The sequence below is a fragment of the Wasmannia auropunctata genome, unplaced genomic scaffold (assembly GCF_000956235.1).
Source record: "Wasmannia auropunctata unplaced genomic scaffold, wasmannia.A_1.0 LD336050.1, whole genome shotgun sequence".
In the NCBI taxonomy this organism is placed as follows: domain Eukaryota; kingdom Metazoa; phylum Arthropoda; class Insecta; order Hymenoptera; family Formicidae; genus Wasmannia; species Wasmannia auropunctata.
The window spans coordinates 1,572,045-1,589,523 of record NW_012026840.1 but is presented as its reverse complement, the minus strand read 5'-3'; the positions used below and the strand labels follow the sequence as shown (position 1 = coordinate 1,589,523).

The 17,479-nt window shown below is 43.7% G+C and overlaps 1 protein-coding gene across 4 annotated transcripts; it reads right to left on the bottom strand.

Annotated features, from left to right (window-relative positions):
- Nucleotides 1-431: 431 nt before the first annotated feature.
- Nucleotides 432-16,128, bottom strand: LOC105451573 (orphan steroid hormone receptor 2). Of its 4 annotated transcripts, none has more exons than XM_011692111.1 (9): nucleotides 15,960-16,128; nucleotides 5,415-5,552; nucleotides 4,944-5,048; nucleotides 4,697-4,849; nucleotides 4,338-4,602; nucleotides 3,129-3,382; nucleotides 2,811-3,007; nucleotides 1,786-2,063; nucleotides 432-1,698 (listed from the first exon to the last, which is right to left on the bottom strand). In XM_011692111.1, the coding sequence occupies exons 2-9, from the start codon at nucleotides 5,544-5,546 to the stop codon at nucleotides 1,439-1,441; spliced, it is 1,644 nt and encodes a 547-aa protein (XP_011690413.1). In that variant the 5' UTR covers nucleotides 5,547-5,552; nucleotides 15,960-16,128; the 3' UTR covers nucleotides 432-1,438. The 4 variants fall into 4 exon arrangements, with proteins under 4 accessions (XP_011690413.1, XP_011690412.1, XP_011690414.1 ...); XM_011692110.1 differs by lacking the exon at nucleotides 15,960-16,128 and adding an exon at nucleotides 15,648-15,737; XM_011692112.1 differs by lacking the exon at nucleotides 15,960-16,128 and adding an exon at nucleotides 11,540-11,576.
- Between the last annotated feature and the right edge of the window lie 1,351 nt (nucleotides 16,129-17,479).

The window sequence follows — 17,479 nt, the reverse complement described above, 5'->3', positions numbered from 1 at the left end:
CTCTGAAGTATTGTCTAATTCTTATCAAACTGCACGTAATGTCACATTTAGAATCATTAACCGATTAATTGTACTGTTGAAAAATCATTACAACTCGATAAGCTTCTACAAAAAAGAAATTTAGATGATTATAAAAAATTAATGGAGTAACGTCCTTAGGAATTTCTTAAAGAGTATTACAAGAATATCTTTTAAATGTCTTAAATATAGAATAAAATATGTACGAAGTACTGCATATATATATATATATATATATATATATATATATATATATATATATACACATATGTAGTTCGCTTATTATATGTAATTACAATACGATAATATATAATTACAATATATCAACAATACGAAATTTACATTTTCAATTAAGTAACTCATGTACAATCGTTATGTATGCCTAAGCTATGTTAAGTATCCACGCTTTTCTCTTACAAAAAATATGATTTTATTGTCCACTCAACAACAAGTGACAGGTAATCTGTGCAATCAAAAACTTTGATCGGTATATTGGAAGCAAAAATAAAGGTCGTAATTTCTTTTTTTTTTTTACATTATAGGAAATCTGAATAATCTTATATCAACATCTCTATAAACAAGTAACAATGAAATTTTCTTTAATTTTAACTCCCGTCATATATTCAGAGGCTTTTTTTAAAATAAAAATCTTGTCTGTATACATGTAGAATAGTTTTTACAGACTATTTAACTGTTAATAATAATACATTATAAATATATCATATTACTTTCTACGTTCTGTGTAAGTAATGTGCCGATACAAAACTTTCCTGTGAAACTATATCACAGAAGCCCATATTTTTTTTTAGATATTTTGTTTTGTCACATGAATACTAAAAATGCAATATATGCAATTTTGTGTGTATGTGTGTGTGTGTGTGTGTGTGTGTGTAGTATCAATATTTCCTGATTATCACTTCACAGATCATTCATTTCAACGTTATTTAAGCTCTTACTTGAAAATATAACTCAACGAAGTGCTGCCATGTTTTTGGAAAGTTTTGCATAATGTTCATTTACTATATAATAAATAAAAACTTATTGGGCACAAAATCAATATTACAAACAACCAGATACTGTGCACTGTAGATATACAATACATATCTATGATCTAAACATAAAAATATGTACATATATCTAGACATAGATATATATGTACAGTTATTATCATTACAGTAATACATACACTTGTAATTGAAATTTATGCGCGTTTCATAATTGCTTTCATTATGCTCTTGTGCAGAAATACGCGAAATGGGGAAAAAAGAGAATACGAAAATAAAAGTTATCTCGACCGCTCGCGTTTCGGACGAGCGTTTTCGTTGCGCGAAAACCTTCGAGAGAGGCATTCAATATTTAACGTGTAACGTATATCACTCTTTTTAGGTCACAAATTATATTGCACCGACAATATTCGTCGTCACCCCGCGTGACTCTCGGTTTCGGGATTGTAATCTTTCATGGTGAGGATGTAAGGCACGACGCTAGCCACGTTTACTCGGCCGATTAGACCCGAGAAGAAGAGGTCCTCGAGTACTCGGGGATTGATCGAGCGGAGGGGCGCCAGCCTCAGCAGGAGACGAGGCAATCTGTCGGAGCCCACGCGTTGCTGCAGCTCCGTCCACGCCGCTTCCTGCAGAACCTCGACCTTCTTGTGCCAGATGCCCGCTAGGACATTATCTGGGAAAAGATAACACAAATGTGTCTGTCTCTCTCTCTCACTTTGGTGATAAACACTTCACCGTTTGCCATTAGCATTCCACTTACCGGCGCTGAAGAGCGTTAAAGCTTTGAGATACGCGTACTCGACGGAGTCCACTTGCAGCTTGTGCAGCGAATTCACGCAGTCCTGCAGTCGCCAGATAAGCTCGGTGACGCACTTCACTTTGCCGGCGGTGACTTTCTCCTGTGCGATACTAGCTTGCAAGTGATTGATTATCGACGTCAAAATACTAGGAAGCGACAAGGTGTACGCACACTGTGCCAGACCTAATGTAAACAATTGTCCCCAGGAACTTCGAACCAAAGTAATTTGAACATCGGATCTGAAAGCGTAAAATGTTTGTCTTAGATGATACGTTACGTTACGATCAAGAGGTAAATGTGCTACTTCAGAGCTGCCACAGAAAATGAGTGTTTTGAAATTCTTCCATGATTTCCAGACGACAGTAGAAAATTTTTCATGATCAGTATCAATTATACAAATCTAAATTTTAATGTTTAGAGGATACATATTCTTCAATAACATAATATAATCCCAAATGCAAATTTAGGCCAATAAATTATTAACATCTTTGACATTGTTGCTTTGATGTTGTGCATTAAACTATTAAAAAAATTCCTTTTGATATAACTGAATTTTCCATCTGCTCTGACGACCAGACAAAACTCAGTTGTAAAAGCAGAAAGATTCCTGTAGACATTTCCTTTTTAATACCGCTAAATATTCAGAATATTTTCAATTGCGATAACAGAGAGAAGTCTCAAACATAATCGTAATTTTCAAAAATTTTTTCGATTTTCATACAAAATCATTTTATTCTGTTATCCTCTATTGTTTAATTATGGAAAAGAATTTTCAAATCAGAAAAAGCAATACATACAAAAAAATGTAACGATACCGAACTGTCGTTGAGAGCTACAGAAATCGGGGTGGATCCTCTTTATGGAGTAAAGTTCAAAATTCCAAGCTCTTTTATATCTTTCCCTGACTAGTTTAAATTTCCCTGACTTTTCCCGGTTTTCCAAGTCTGCGGCAACCCCGTATTTATATAAAAACACATCGCACTTACGGCAAAGCTTGAAACGCTGGAATACCTCGCGCCCAATGCACGGACAGAAATAGTAACCTAGCTGCGCTTTCGCATATGTAGTGAATAGACAAGTAGACGGGCGCTGGGCTAGGCGCCCTCACTTCGAACAGGGTATTACGCTCAGAGATTAATTGGCCGGTCCACTCCTCCTCCGGCTCGCTCGAGCCATTGACATTCTGCAAGCGAACATCGCGACATACATTAATGACCTACCCATACATACATACATACATACATACACACCTCACACACACATACAGACATGAAACAATGAGCTAACAATCACGCGCAACTTACGTCACCAATGATTTTAGCCATGCTATCCGCTAACGCGTGAGAAAGGAGCAAGCGCTCGCGAGCTAAGGTCAAAGCGTCGCTGAGAGCGTCGCTGTCGCTGCTTTGGTCTTCCATGCTGGGACTCTCGGGCTGCTCCCAAGTCGGCAGCGCCTCGGGTGCGGGCTGTTGCGGTTCGGGTTTCACCCTGGGGCTACGGCTGCCGACTTTTGTCGCGGCCGACTCGCCCAACACCGGTTTTCTCTCGTGTTGTACAGCTGCAACATCGTAACGTCACTCGCATAAGTTATTTACTATCTTCTATTATGTATGTATTTCAGAAAACAAGCCTAATAACGCCATGAGAATATAGAAATGCGGCTTTGCGTAGGAGCAATCAATTCATAGTTCGTAACTTCTATTCCAATCTTCACACAATATAGATATATGTACACATATACATATATACGTATTTATGTATATTTGTGAGAAGTTGATTAAAGAGCTAAAGAGTTGAAAGGAAGCAGAGGTGTGCGAATTCAAATCGAATCTAATCGAATCACAGTGGATTCGATTCGAATTTGTTTTCGAATCTTACAAATCAAATAGTTCGAAAATTTCGAATCAACAATGATTCGACTTCGATCGCTTATTATATTTGCTTCATTCATATCTCCTGCGCGACTAATTATTCTTATCTAATAAATAAGTATTTTTGATGTATGTAACGTATCCATATATGTAGATTAATAAAATGCTCGAAAGCATTCTAACTATTCGTGTATACACATATCATCAATTACATATTTTCTAGTTCAAAGATGTTACATAAAATCATCCTTCGTAGTGAGATGTAAAAAAATGATAAATCAAAAACAGATCTTCAGTTTGTTTAAATTGTTTAAAGTTTGCGTAAAATTAATGTAAATCATAAATTTTATATTATTACGTTTAAATTTACACTAATGTAATTAACATGTAATTGTAAATCTGGGAAAATTTGATTCGATTCGTATTCAAATTAAAAAGATTCGGTTCAAAGTGAAAATTTCAGATTCGATTCGACTCGATTTCGAACATGTTATCAAAAATTCGATTCGATTCGATTCGACCATGCAAATATGCCTGATTCGCATACCTCTAAAAGGAAGTTTAGAAAAGCATGATACTATATCCACATTCGAGAAGGGTATCCATTAAGGAAGAAGACGAAAATTAATCAGTTTCACTTACAGTCGCTTCTCATGCCCATCGCCAAGCACTTCTGAAGCCTACAATACTGACAACGATTTCTGTGGTGTTTGGTAACTTCGCAACTTTTGCTTCCCCTACACTGGTAGCCCAGCTGCTTGCGGATGCTGCGTTTAAAAAATCCCTTGCAGCCCTCGCAGCTGATCGCCCCGTAGTGCCTACCACTAGCTCTATCCCCACAAACCACGCAGAGTTCTAAGGACAGCCCTAATCCTAACGAGCCGCGAACGTCCCTCGCTAATTTCACCTGTGAAAAAAAAATATCAAAACATAATTAGAGTTAATCAAGACAAACACTTTTTTTATAAGAAAGATCAATGCAATGTGCAATAATAACTTACCTCAACGTCGACATTAGACAAATGCTCCATGCCAGAATGCAAGTGGACCATTGCAGGATTGCGAAAGTCTCGTCCCAATTTGTGGTCCATCTTGTCATCATGACGCCACGGCACATTGTCAACGTGATTATTTTGATCCCTATCTACATCTCTCTGCGAAGGCAAATTTTATATTTAATTAAATAAATCGATATTACGCAAATATAGTTGTAAGCTCAGATTAATATATATATATAATATTATCTACCATAGCTGGATGATGTCCTATACTATGAAAATTTCTCCCTAACTTCTCGGACTTGTCGTCGTGTAAATTCTCGGCGTGATCAGCCGGATCGATGTCCATGTCTCTCTGCAACAGAACAGAATTTCGAAGCTGGAGTATATCAAATATAGAGAAATCGTCTCTCGTCATTACTTCCATTAATTTTCATAATAAAAATAAAGGAAATAATAATTGTCTGGTTGATTTATTACAAATTGGCGATTGTCGTAAAAATAATTTGGAGATCATTAATAATCGTTTTTTTAATTATTTGCAGAATGATTTACCGCAATACCTCAACGCCTCTCGACGCGGAACTGACAATTATACGTGACGATGATAAAAACAATTTTATAATTTTCACAATTATACGATATATCGTCGATATAAACGCCGATTATTATTTCCTCAGGAGTAATCATTGAAGGAGAAATTTTATGACAAGCAATGAACCTCCGCATCGGCATCCGGCGTGCGATCGCGATGATGGTGGGAGAGACTGCGGAAAGCCATTCCAACTTTGCAGTCCGGCTCCTTCTCGCTCAAATTATCGTGATCGCGTTGCTCCCTGTGGTCCCTGTCCATTTCTCTCTGTAAAAAAAAAACGGATCGACGCCTCCGTTAGACGAGCGCGTAGAGAACGTGTATAGGTATAATCTCGTATATAGGCGCAGTATAGAAATTTCCGCGCTGATCGCACAATAATACGCGGCGCGTTACCGTTCCGAGAGAGCGCTATTACCGCGCCGAGAGGGGTTCTCTCCTTTTCGCGATGCGTGTTAAACCGGCATTAATGATTTTCAGCCGGATATTGCGATCCTCGAATCGTCCGCCGCGCCGCCGCGCGCGGCCGCGCCGGTTCGAGCCGCGATTCGTAATACACGCTCGTGAAAACGCGCGCCGCGCGCGCCGGTGGCGCACGGCCTGCAGACACTGTAACGCGCGTTACATGCACAGCCGCGTCGAGTCGAAAGATCGAGAACTCAATGCCGATGGAAAGGAAAAAAAAAAAAAAAGAAGTCAGCGATCCGATGCGCGAGCGAGACACGAATAAGATAATCCCGCAGATTCCGAAACACCGTTTTTCGCCCGCGAGACGCGGTGAGAGCCAAGCGAGATCCAAGTATATATGAAATTCTTACAAAAACACGCCGTTTTAATGGACATTTAACTTGCTCCATATTGGAGCTCCAAACGCGAATTTCAAACGCGAGAGAGAGATACTGGCACGCGATATTACGCACGCGACCAAACGCCCAAGCACAACGCGGTGCGATGTCGCGCGTCGCGCGTGCTGCAGGTTGCGCGCTCGCGGGAAAGTGCACCGTCCTCCGACAATCGATACGCGATCTTCCCTCGCTGCTCTCCCCCCCTCCCCCGCGGCGCGGGTCGCATCCCGCGCCGCGAGGCGCGAAGAGAGGAGAGACGATTGCGCCGCGCGATCCGCGAAGCGTGTTCGAAAGAACTATATATACAAGCGCAGCAAGGGGGCGCGGGATAAAAATGTAAACTGGAGCATTTGCCACCGGCCCGTCCCCCACCTGCAGCATGCAGCCAGGGAGAAACTACTCCTCGCCCCCGGCCCCGTCGCCCGCCCGCGCTCTACCCCCGCGGACCCCCCCCCTCCTCTCCCGTCTCCCCTTGCGGCGCCGTTTTGAGAGGTGAAAGAGATGGTCCTCCGAGTGTTCCTCGGTTCGTAGAGGTTGCTACGCGGTTAGGTAGGTATAGAAAAGGCATGCCGATGCCCGGCTAGCGTCGCGCTACGCTGCACCGCCGTCGCGCCGCGCCGCGCCGCGGACCGCCGCTGTCATATAGAAGCGAGTGGTCCATTTTCACACGTCCGCGCGCGATCCACCGCCGCTCCGATTTCTATATGCGATTTGCACGCGATTTTACTTCGGACGCTGCAATCGGAGATCTCGCGACACCGCACATACACGCACGCACGCACGCGCTTTTCTTCCTTACGCCGCGCGAGAGAGAATTGCCTCTCTTAAATACCATTCAATATGATCTTCGATTCGCGTGACTCTGCATACGCGGAAAGATTTCGATCAAGTAACTCGAAATGTACAGTTACACATACAGAGAGATCTCTGAAAATAATTATAGTTGGACCATCGAAATAAAATTATATTGAACGTGCTGATTCAAGCTGCAGATTACTACATGGAATATCACTTTTCGCAGCATTACACTGTTAATCTAGAGCGTCAAATTTAACCCTATATATTTAAATCGCCCACTGCTCTTACTTAATATATAGTTATTTTTAATATAAAACGATGGAATTTAACCCAAATTTGAGTTATTTTAATATTTAAACTGTTTTGAATTATTTAACTCCAATAATTAATATTGAAGCTGAATCTAATTAATGTTCAAGCTGATTACAGGAATATCGCAACTTTTCGCAGCATTACACTGTTAAATCTATAGTGTCAAATTTAACCCTATTCAAGTCGCCACTGCTCCTGCTTAATATATAGTTATTTTTAAATAAAACGACGGAATTTAACCCAAATTTGGATTAAATTTGAACTGTTTTTGGAATTACTTAATTCCAACGTTTTAGTTAAAAATAACTATTTATTTTAAGTAGAAGCAGTGGCAACTTAAAATATTAATAATAAATTTAACAGTGTATTATCATGCATCGTTCAATAATAATAATTCTCTCTATCTAGTTAAATTTTTAAGCTGACGTATTTCAGTAAAACCGTTCTTCCATGTGAGCTTAATCTCTTGTGCATCCACATGTTACGCACATTATGAACTTGTCGCAAATAAATCAATATAGTCGATAATTATGCAAGTAATTTTGAATACTTTTACGATATGTGTGTCATCGTGGATTTACAATTGTAAATAAATTCGTAATCGAAAGATAAAACGTCGTACGATCTCCCCGTATATAAAATGTCAATATTTATCTAGCGCTATCAGCGATATCGCTATTTAGTGGGATCGAAGTGTCTCCGATACACATTTCCGTTTATTTGCGTTTCACGCCAATTCCAAAATACTCGGGTATTCTCGGGCCATCTGGTCGTCGCTCGCGCTTATATCTATAATCTCCGGACTTTTCTCAAAAGCGCGCGGGATATCCGCGATTCTTAACGGCTCTGAGGAGAACTCGCTCCGTCTCGAAAGAAAGAAAAAAAAACTGCACCACAGCACGTTATCGGGACATTGACGGATGATTGTATTCTCGTACACGAACGTCGCGATATTCGTCCGTCGGCCGTGAAGATATCCCACGACGATCGCTCCTCGCGCCTCGAATCGGGACATCGCGACTGATCGGTCGCGCGACGCGCGATAAGGTCGACAGCACGTCATCGCGAATGCTGATAATCGCCGCGGCCGATTTTTACAATCGCGCGGACTATATATATATAAGTAGATGCGGAAAACCCGAAGATGATGACTGGGAGGAGACTGTGCGACGGCTGTCACGTATAAGAATGCGGGCAGCCGCGGCGGCCGTGCCCGATCGAAAGGTCAGCGTGCAAGTCGAAAGTGTACCGTGCCGCGACTGTCCCCCCCCCCCCTCAAGAGAGAGAGAGAGAGAGAGAGAGAAGCGCGTAATCGGTCCGCGCTTTAAACCCCCTTTCCACGCCACTTCCCCCCCCCTCCTCCCGGCCGCTGCTGGATTCACGCCTCGTGGACCGCGACGCCTCGCGAAACCCGCGGAATCCGGAGAGTTCACGCCGCGGCAAGATGCCCGCGCGCGGTGCTTTGCCGTCCGCGCGGACGTCATGGGAATTGAAGAACGTTACCCCGACGGACGCGCGCGAGCGCGAGCGATCCGCTTTGAAATATCGCTCGCTCACACAACAACCTGCTGCACGCTGACGGACGTCATCCATTCGACAGATAGATCGACACTCCATGCAGACGCACGTCCGACGGCGAGACGGTGCGCGGCGCGGCACGGCACGATATACGAGGTCAAACCGGTAACGCTCTCGGCTCTCCCGCTTCCGCTTCGAGAAGTCAAAAAAAAAAAGCCTTCCTCTCGGCGCAGGCGACCGCACGCGTCGAGAGTCACTTTCGATTCCGCCGCGGAGGAGAGTCCGAGAGCGGGCCGAACTCCGAGAGCGCGCGCGCGCTTGCGCGCAAAAGTTCGAGGACGGAATGCACGGTACGCTACCTGTTGTGTGTCAGGTCGCTCGCCCGCCCGCCTTGCTTGCTCGCTCGCTCGCTCGCTCGATCGGTTAGCTTCCTCGGCCCGTCCTCGCTGATGGCTGCGTGTATCGGCGAAACGCGCTGAATGCGAAGCTATACGTGGTGGAGAATATAACGCAGTGTTGACCGGACGGACGACGGACGCACACACGCACGCACGCACGCACGCACGCACTCACTCGCTCAGCTCGTCGCAACGCGCGCCGATCGCGACGCGTCCACGCCGGAGCGTCGTCGCGTTCTCGCTCGTCGTCGTCCGTCCGCGGTTCACGCCAAGAACCGCGCGCCGCCGCCGCCGCTGTGCTTCTCCCGCAGCAACCTTGCGCGCAGGTGAACGCAAGCCGGCCGCTCCGTCGGTCGGCCGAGCGGTCGGACGGCGAGAGAGCGAGCGAGCGAGAGAGAAACAGAGAGAGAGCGTGCGCGCGCGCGCGCAGGTTGGCAGGTCACTCTCTTGTGTACCGGGCCGGGACACGCCGGCCAGGTGCATTCTCGCGTCCCGCTTGCCTGCTTTCCTCTCTATATCTACGCCCGAGCAAACGAGCGCGCGGCGCGGCCGAGGCTGCGCGAGCGAGCGCGCCGGGTAATGTGTTGTGTTACGTCACGCAGCCAACACGCCCGCGATATGCAATCGCGCGACCCTGCCGTTCTCGAAAAGGAAAGAGGAAAAAAAAGGAGAGGAAAAAAAAAGACACGAGACGGATCTCTCTCTCTCTCTCTCTCTGTTTCTCGGCGGGCGAGACGCGATTTCGCCTTCCACTGCATCCCCAATTACGGGGCTCTCTCTCGTAAATATAAACTCAGAAAGGGGCTGGTGATCGACATGCGGGGGAACATCGCGTTTCGGATAGATCGTGTCTCCCCCAAAGTGCGAATATATATATATCGTCCAGTCACTGACGTCAAACGTGACCTCAGTGCGGTAATTGAGAAAGGTTAAAAGGACAAGTGTGTCCAATGGGCGATCTAAAAAGTTACGTTATACAAAACTTGAGATCGCAATAAAAGATAATGGAGTTTACTCAATCTCTGTAGGCGGGCTGCGTGGGGAGGAGAGAGAAAGAGAGAGAGGAAACTTTTAATCCGGCGCGACATCGAGGGAGAATTTTAATGGAAAATACGAGACGATTAACGGGTCCCGGCCGTATACATGTAAGTAACGAGGATACAAACGAAGCAGCGAAACGGCGAAAGGAGAGGACACACGCGCAGAGAGGAAAAAAAACCAGCTGATATCAATCCAGGACGGGAGAGGAGAAACGGGGGAAAAAAAACTGCGTTTCTAGGCGCGCGCGGGAATGAATGCAGCGCGGCCGCGGCCGCGAGGTCGGGGCAGCGCAGCGCGCGCCGCGTTTTCGGGGCCGTGGCTTTTCTACGCGCGCGAGAGAGCAAGAGAACGGGAGAGGAAGCCCCCTTGGCTCCGCTTCTCCCTCGCTCGCTCTATCTCTCTCCCTCGCCCGCTCGCTCGCTCGCTCCGGTGAACGTCGCGGGTTATGTCATGTAACGCGCGTCCGCGCGCGCGATGACTTATCGGCCGACGCCGTCGAGGTCGCCGCCGCGGCGGCTCAGGCGAATAGGTCGGACGCGGCGCGCGAGACTCGATCGCGCGTCGATCGTGATTTTTTTTCTCCTTGCGCCACTGTACACTCGACTGGGGCTGTTACTTTTTACTTACTTCGAACATTCGAAGCTTCGAAGTTTAACTTCGACCTTTCGAAGTTTAAGATGCCTTCGAAGTTTGAGAATACGTTTATTTTAATTTTTCCTTTAATTTTTTACTTCTGGGATTGTTTTACTGATCATTATCTTTCCCTATTTTTCATGTGTATCAAGTTTAATTATTAATTTTGTAATATTTCAAGTTATAATACCTTCCAATTTTTTAGAAATAATTTCATATATTTATATATATTAATTCTTTTTATTATATTTACAATCATTGGAAATTTTCCGAATAAATTTATATCATTTGCACGAATGTATATTTTTCGAAACTTCGGAGCTTCGAAATTAATTTTAAACTTCGAGGCTTTGAAAGAGTTCGAAGATTTTAATGCAATCGAATCTTCAAAGCTTCGAATGTCGAAGCAAATCACCAGCCCTAATCTCTCGACGTGTGTCCCGCGACGACGAGTGTAAAAATCTCACGCGGTACTCCGTCGCACGACCCGGGCGGAATGTGTCAAGCGTGTCGGGATCACCTCGTCGTGTCGATCCTTTCACTTGGAATTTTGTAAAAAAAAAACGGAGACGCATCTCCTCGGAGAGAGACCGCGAATCTCCGTTCTCTCTCTCGTGAATTATCACGTATTATGCGCGCTCGCGCGCTTCTGCGCGTTTCCTTTTTTTCTCTCTCTCTCTCTTTGTGCACACGTAAGCAATCGGTTTACCTTGTGCACGCCTGCTGACGATCACCTGATGATCTCAGGTGTACGTTTCGCCTTTGCGTGTATCCTTCGCATTGTCCCGTGGCGACGCGCGCGATTTATTGCGAAAAAAAAAACAATATCTCCGCCGCGCGCGTCCGTATCACGCGCTCCTATCAACACAGATCGTAGATATCGCGGGCAGATAGATCGGTAGATATCGACGAGTTGCGTTCTAATCGCGGCGGACTCGCGCGCGCGTTCCCTAGCGCGGAAATTCTTACACGGTCGTCCGTTCGGTCTCGAGATCTAACGTTAATCGACTCCGTCTCGCCCGTAATCCTCCGTGGCGATTCGAACAATTAAATAAAATCCAGAGTGCCGCGCGGGGGTAAACCCTTCCGGTGTGTTTTCCCCGCCGCGCCGCCGCCGGGGAGGACGACGATCGCCGCGTCCAATCGTATATATAAGATCAATTACTGAAAAAAGTTATCTTGCAATTATAGCGAAAATTATTTAGATACGAAAAAAACGGATAAGTGATTAGTAAGCACTGCAATACCACATATGTTTTGTATATTTAATCAAAATAGATAACAGGATAGAAATTGTATCTGAACTATTTGTCGAATTTAGCAAGAAAGTTCCTCTGTGACGTTTTATTAGTTTTTTATTAGTCCAAACTCCAATCGTATTTGGTTATGAGATCTATATTTTCTTGTATGTATTCTTAGAATATTGCTGCTATAAATTCTACGTATGACATACAATTTTTTTTAGCAGATACAAAAAAGCGATATAATTTAAGTGTAATATTTAGAATTTTAGCTGAAACAGCGAAACATTTCCTTGATGTGGATCTCTCACTCAGGGAAATGTTTCGCTGTTCCAGCTAGAATTCTAAATATTACACTTAAATTATATCGCTGTGTTTGTATCTGCTAAAAAATTGTCTGTCATACGTAGAATTTTTAGCAGCAATATTCTAAGAATATATGCAAGAAAATATAGGTCTCATGACTAAATACGATTGGAGTCTGGACTGATTAAACGGCATAGAGAAACTTTTTTGACTATAAATTTGACAAATAATTCAGATATAATTTTTGTCTCTGTTATCTATATTGATTAAATACAAAACATATGTGGTATCGCAGTGCTTACTAATCACTTATCCGTTTTAGCTAATTTTTCGTACACGGAAAGAACGATTTTGTTGAAAAATCTAAAAATTTTGCTAAAAACAGATCTGAAAATAATTTTTTATTAAATCATTAAAATAATTTGTTGGAATGTTAAAATTGATAAACATTGTTATAAAACGTTTTGATATTTTAGAAATCATTTTGACTTTCGCACAAAATTATTTTGATTATTGAACAAAAATTATTTTCAGATCTGGATTCAGCAAAATTGTTCTTTCCGTGTACCTAAATAATTCTCACTATAATTGCAAGATTACTTTTTTCAGTGCTTTATTCATTTTATCTTTTCCTAAACTCTAGAATTCTTAGAAAGAGATAAGAACAAGTTAAACCAAAATTAAAATAATTCTACATTGATAAAAAAAAAAGAAAACGTAATTAAAATCTCGGAAAATCTCGCATATAACCTCGCGCGAAAAATATTATAGTTGCTCGAACTTTAATTCGGTTATCACCCGTCACGCTTTTATCTCCGATTGTCGCGAGGGGACCGCTTCCATCAAAACTCCAATTAACTTAATCGCCTTCCATTAAGATCCAGTCAATTAAGCGGCGATCAGCTTGTATAAAGAATGTAAAGTATAATATCTACAGTGTTTCGTCAACTTGCTCGAGAGATTAATTTCTCGTCATTTGCGATGACACGTGGGAAGGGAGATCGAGAGATTCGGGGACAGCGAATTGTTGTGAGATTTTGCAGATTTTAATTACGTTTTTTTTTTTTTTGTAGAATTATTTTAATTTTGGTTTAACTTGTTCTTATCTTTTTCTAAGAATTCCAGAGTTAGGAAAAGATAAAATGAATAGAGATCCACATTGATCTTATCAGTCTGTTAGTCGGAATTTAAGTCAGTTCAATTACTTATTTGACGCCGATACCTGTCCTATTTATAGAGATTGTCCGACGTTTACACTTTCTTATATAGATTAACTATGATTTCGGTTTAACCTCTTTTAATTCTTGGAACTATCACATTAATTCGAAATTAAATTAATCTATTTTGATAAAAATAAGTTCTCGCGAGAGGGGATCATGTTTCTCGTCATTCGGCCATCCTATAAATCGCACGGATTTTTCGCCGGGCCGAGGATTCGCGCGCGGATCCGACTCGAGGGCGCTTTCGAGCGAGGTCGAGTCCGTCTCGAGGAACCCGGCCGGGCTTTCCTTGGCAGTTCTCGGAATCGCCGACAGATTATCCGATGTTTATACATTTTCTTATAGATTAACCACGATTTCGATTTAAATCCTCTTTTAATTCTTAGAACTGTAGCAAGAGGTAAGGATTAAATTAATTCGAAATTAAATCAATCTATATATTGGTAAAAATAAGTTCTCCCGAGAAGGGATCACTTTTCTCGTCATTCGGCCATCCTATATAAATCGCGCGGATTTTCGGCGGGCCGAGGAATCGCGCGAGGTCGAGTCCGTCTCGAGGAACCCGGCCGGGCTTTCCTTGGCAGTTCTCGGAATCGCCGACAGATTATCCGATGTTTATACATTTTCTTATAGATTAACCACGATTTCGATTTAAATCCTCTTTTAATTCTTAGAACTGTAGCAAGAGGTAAGGATTAAATTAATTCGAAATTAAATCAATCTATATATTGGTAAAAATAAGTTCTCCCGAGAAGGGATCACTTTTCTCGTCATTCGGCCATCCTATATAAATCGCGCGGATTTTCGGCGGGCCGAGGAATCGCGCGAGGTCGAGTCCGTCTCGAGGAACCTGGCCGGACTTTCTTTGGCAGTTCTCGGAATCGCCGACACACGTACATACGATACACGGGGGGGGGGGGGAGAGAACAGTCCACGTCCGTGAGTAATTACGTCTGTACAACGGTACGGTCCGCGCAGGTAAAGGTCGCCCGTGGGTCCGAAGGTCACACACCGCCTCTCCGCCCGCCCGCCCGCTCGCCTGCCTGTCGCGAATCGGCACGAATCCTCTCCGTCCTCGCTCCGGCCCCGTCCGACGACGGCGCGGCGCATCGGGTCGCGATTGTTCTTTCCGAGGAGCTCTCGCGGGGCACGTCGACGGCGCGGCGCATCTCGTGTCCGAAAATAAAATCGCGCACGCGGTGACACGTGCACGACACGAAGAGCCGAGAGAGCGACGCGTAGCAGAAGCTTTGTTCTGGCGCGGTCGCGCCGCTCGAATCTACGCTTCTCTTCGGGCAGCGCGCGGATCGAGTTATATGTATATATATATATATATATTGCCCAATTCTTGAATATGTATATATTTTCGAATGCAAACACGCGCGTAACTTAACAGTTAACACACATCACCGCGATCAGGTGCGTGGCGTATCCCGCTGACTCTTTGAATATGCATGAACGATTGAATTGAAATGTCAGTGGTCGCGTGTTACAGTAAAAATAATGGATCGTGACTTCTCCCCCCGCCGAGGGGAAGAGAATCCCTCTGGCGCCTTCCTCGAGGAGGATCTGCCGAGGAGAGACGTTCCGAGGACTCGCCGTTCGCGAGAAACGCAGCGTATTACGCGACGACGGAACGTCCCCGTACACGCGAGAGAGCGTTATTACGTCATAGACAGGAACACCTTCGGGCTGACGAAATCGACGTCTCGAGGAGGCCGAGGCTCGCCTCGTTTCTTCCCTTCGATTCCTCCGAGTCGAGGCACCGCGGATCAGTGTCTCGTGTCGTGCACCGAAGAAACGCCTGTCCGGGACAGCTCGGCGCGTAGCGTGAAGGTGGAGCGCAGCCTGCGGTGACACACCATCGAGCGGCGCACAAGGGGGGCAGGCACGCGGAGGGTATAAAAAAACGCTGCTCTCTCTCTCTCTCTCCGTACTCGGATTTTATCGTCGCGTCAACCGAAACTCGTCCGCGGCGGAGATCCCGACCTCGAAATTAGCCACTCCGTCGTCACTCGCGAATGAGAGAAACGAAGAGGAAACGACGAACGTATAGCGTTTTCACCGTTCCTCGACCGTCGTCGACGGCGACGTGCGAATATCGCGGACGCGTGCACATGCACGCAACACACGCATACATATACACACGGGCGCGCGCGCGCGAGCGAGCGCGCACTCGCCTCTTCCCTCGAGAGAGGAAGTCGCCGACGCGGCGGGGCGTGCACCACGAACGTCGCGAGCACGAAACGAATGAACCGAATGCGCGCTCCTGTGCCGCGCTCGAGGACGAGCCTCGCGGAGTTCGAGCGAGAAGGATACGCCAGCGAGAGGCCGAGAGGGAAGGAAGATCGCAGACACTCACCTTCGCGACTCAGCAGCGGCGACGACGACGACGACGACTGATCCGTGCCAACGCGCGATCGGGACCAGCGGACTGGGGCTACCAGGCTTCGTCCGCGGGTTAGAGTTCATAACCTCTTCTAACCTTTACCTTTTCGCCGTCCCTCCTACCCTTTCCATGTCCTCCCACTAAACCTGCCCTCCCACCCCCTCCCACCTTCCCTGCGCGCGTACATCCCGACATCTCGCGAATCGTGAATGTAGATACATCACGTTCGCGGACGTTGCGCCACGACGGGCTGCAGCGCGAACTATAAGCCAGCGGACGCCGATGACGTCATCTGTAAAGCGGGACGGAGATTCGATTTTTGAAAAGTTGGGAGATACCGACTCGAGTCTCTTCGTGGCCTTCGCGCGATAACGCCGCGATAACTCGACGCCTCAAACGTCGAGGAAGAGGCTATATATTGAAAATAGGGACGATATTGATCGATGTATAAATTTATCGACTGATAAGGCTTTGAAGAAAATGTAATCGAGCTTTCCTGAAAAGTTCAATATAGCGATCAGAACAAAATTTCGATTAAAGAATATACGGCTCATTAAATTTTTAATTATGGATACGAAAGAAATCTTCGGAAATAAAATTCATGACAGTAACAGCAATGCATTAAAAAAAAATTAAAATGTGTATATAAAGTTGTATATATAAAGTTATTGCAAATGGTAAATTTTTCTTTAATTGCAATTATGAGCTTTCTTTATATCACACACACGGAATTAAATTTAAAATCATGATATATACGTATATAAAATTAAAATCTTTTTTAATAAAAACTTAGCAGTTTTCGATATATCTTATGATGCGACTCATTAAATTTTTAATTATTGATACGAAGAGAATCTTCGGAAATAAAGTTCATGAAACAGTAACAGTAATACATTTTTAAAAAATTAAAATGTGTATATAAAGTTACGTATTGCAAATTGTAAATTCCTCTTCAGTTGGAATTATGAACTTTCTTTATATCACACACACGGAATTAAATTTAAAATCATGATATATACGTATATAAAATTAAAATTTCTTTTTTGATAAAAACTTAGCAGTTTTCGATATATCTTATCATGATGCGACTCATTAAATTTTTAATTATTGATACGAAGGGAATCTTCGGAAATAAAGTTCATGAAACAGTAACAGTAATACATTTTTAAAAAATTAAAATGTGTATATAAAGTTACGTATTGCAAATTGTAAATTTCTCTTCAATTGCAATTATAAACTTTCTTTATACTACACACACGAAATTAAATTTAAAATCATATATACGTATATAAAATTAAAATTTCTGTTTTAATAAAAACTTAGCAGTTTTCGATATATCTTATCTTGATGCGACTCGTTAAATTTTTAATTATTGATACGAAAGGAATCTTCGGAAATAAAATTCATGAAACAGTAACAGCAATACATTTAAAAAAAATTAAAATGTGGATATAAAGTTACGTATTGTAAATTTCTCCTTAATTGCAATTATG

What these genes read in the sequence shown, in the direction of transcription:
- LOC105451573 (XM_011692110.1), bottom strand. Translation starts at nt 15,737, where the DNA reads ATGTATGCGTGTGTTGCGTGCATGTGCACGCGTCCGCGATATTCGCAC. An exon ending in GATGGGCATGAGAAGCGACT is followed by an intron (nt 3,383 to 4,337) that starts GTAAGTGAAACT and finishes ACGATGTTGCAG; the next exon opens with CTGTACAACACGAGAGAAAA. An exon ending in TGGCTAAAATCATTGGTGAC is followed by an intron (nt 3,008 to 3,128) that starts GTAAGTTGCGCG and finishes GTTCGCTTGCAG; the next exon opens with AATGTCAATGGCTCGAGCGA.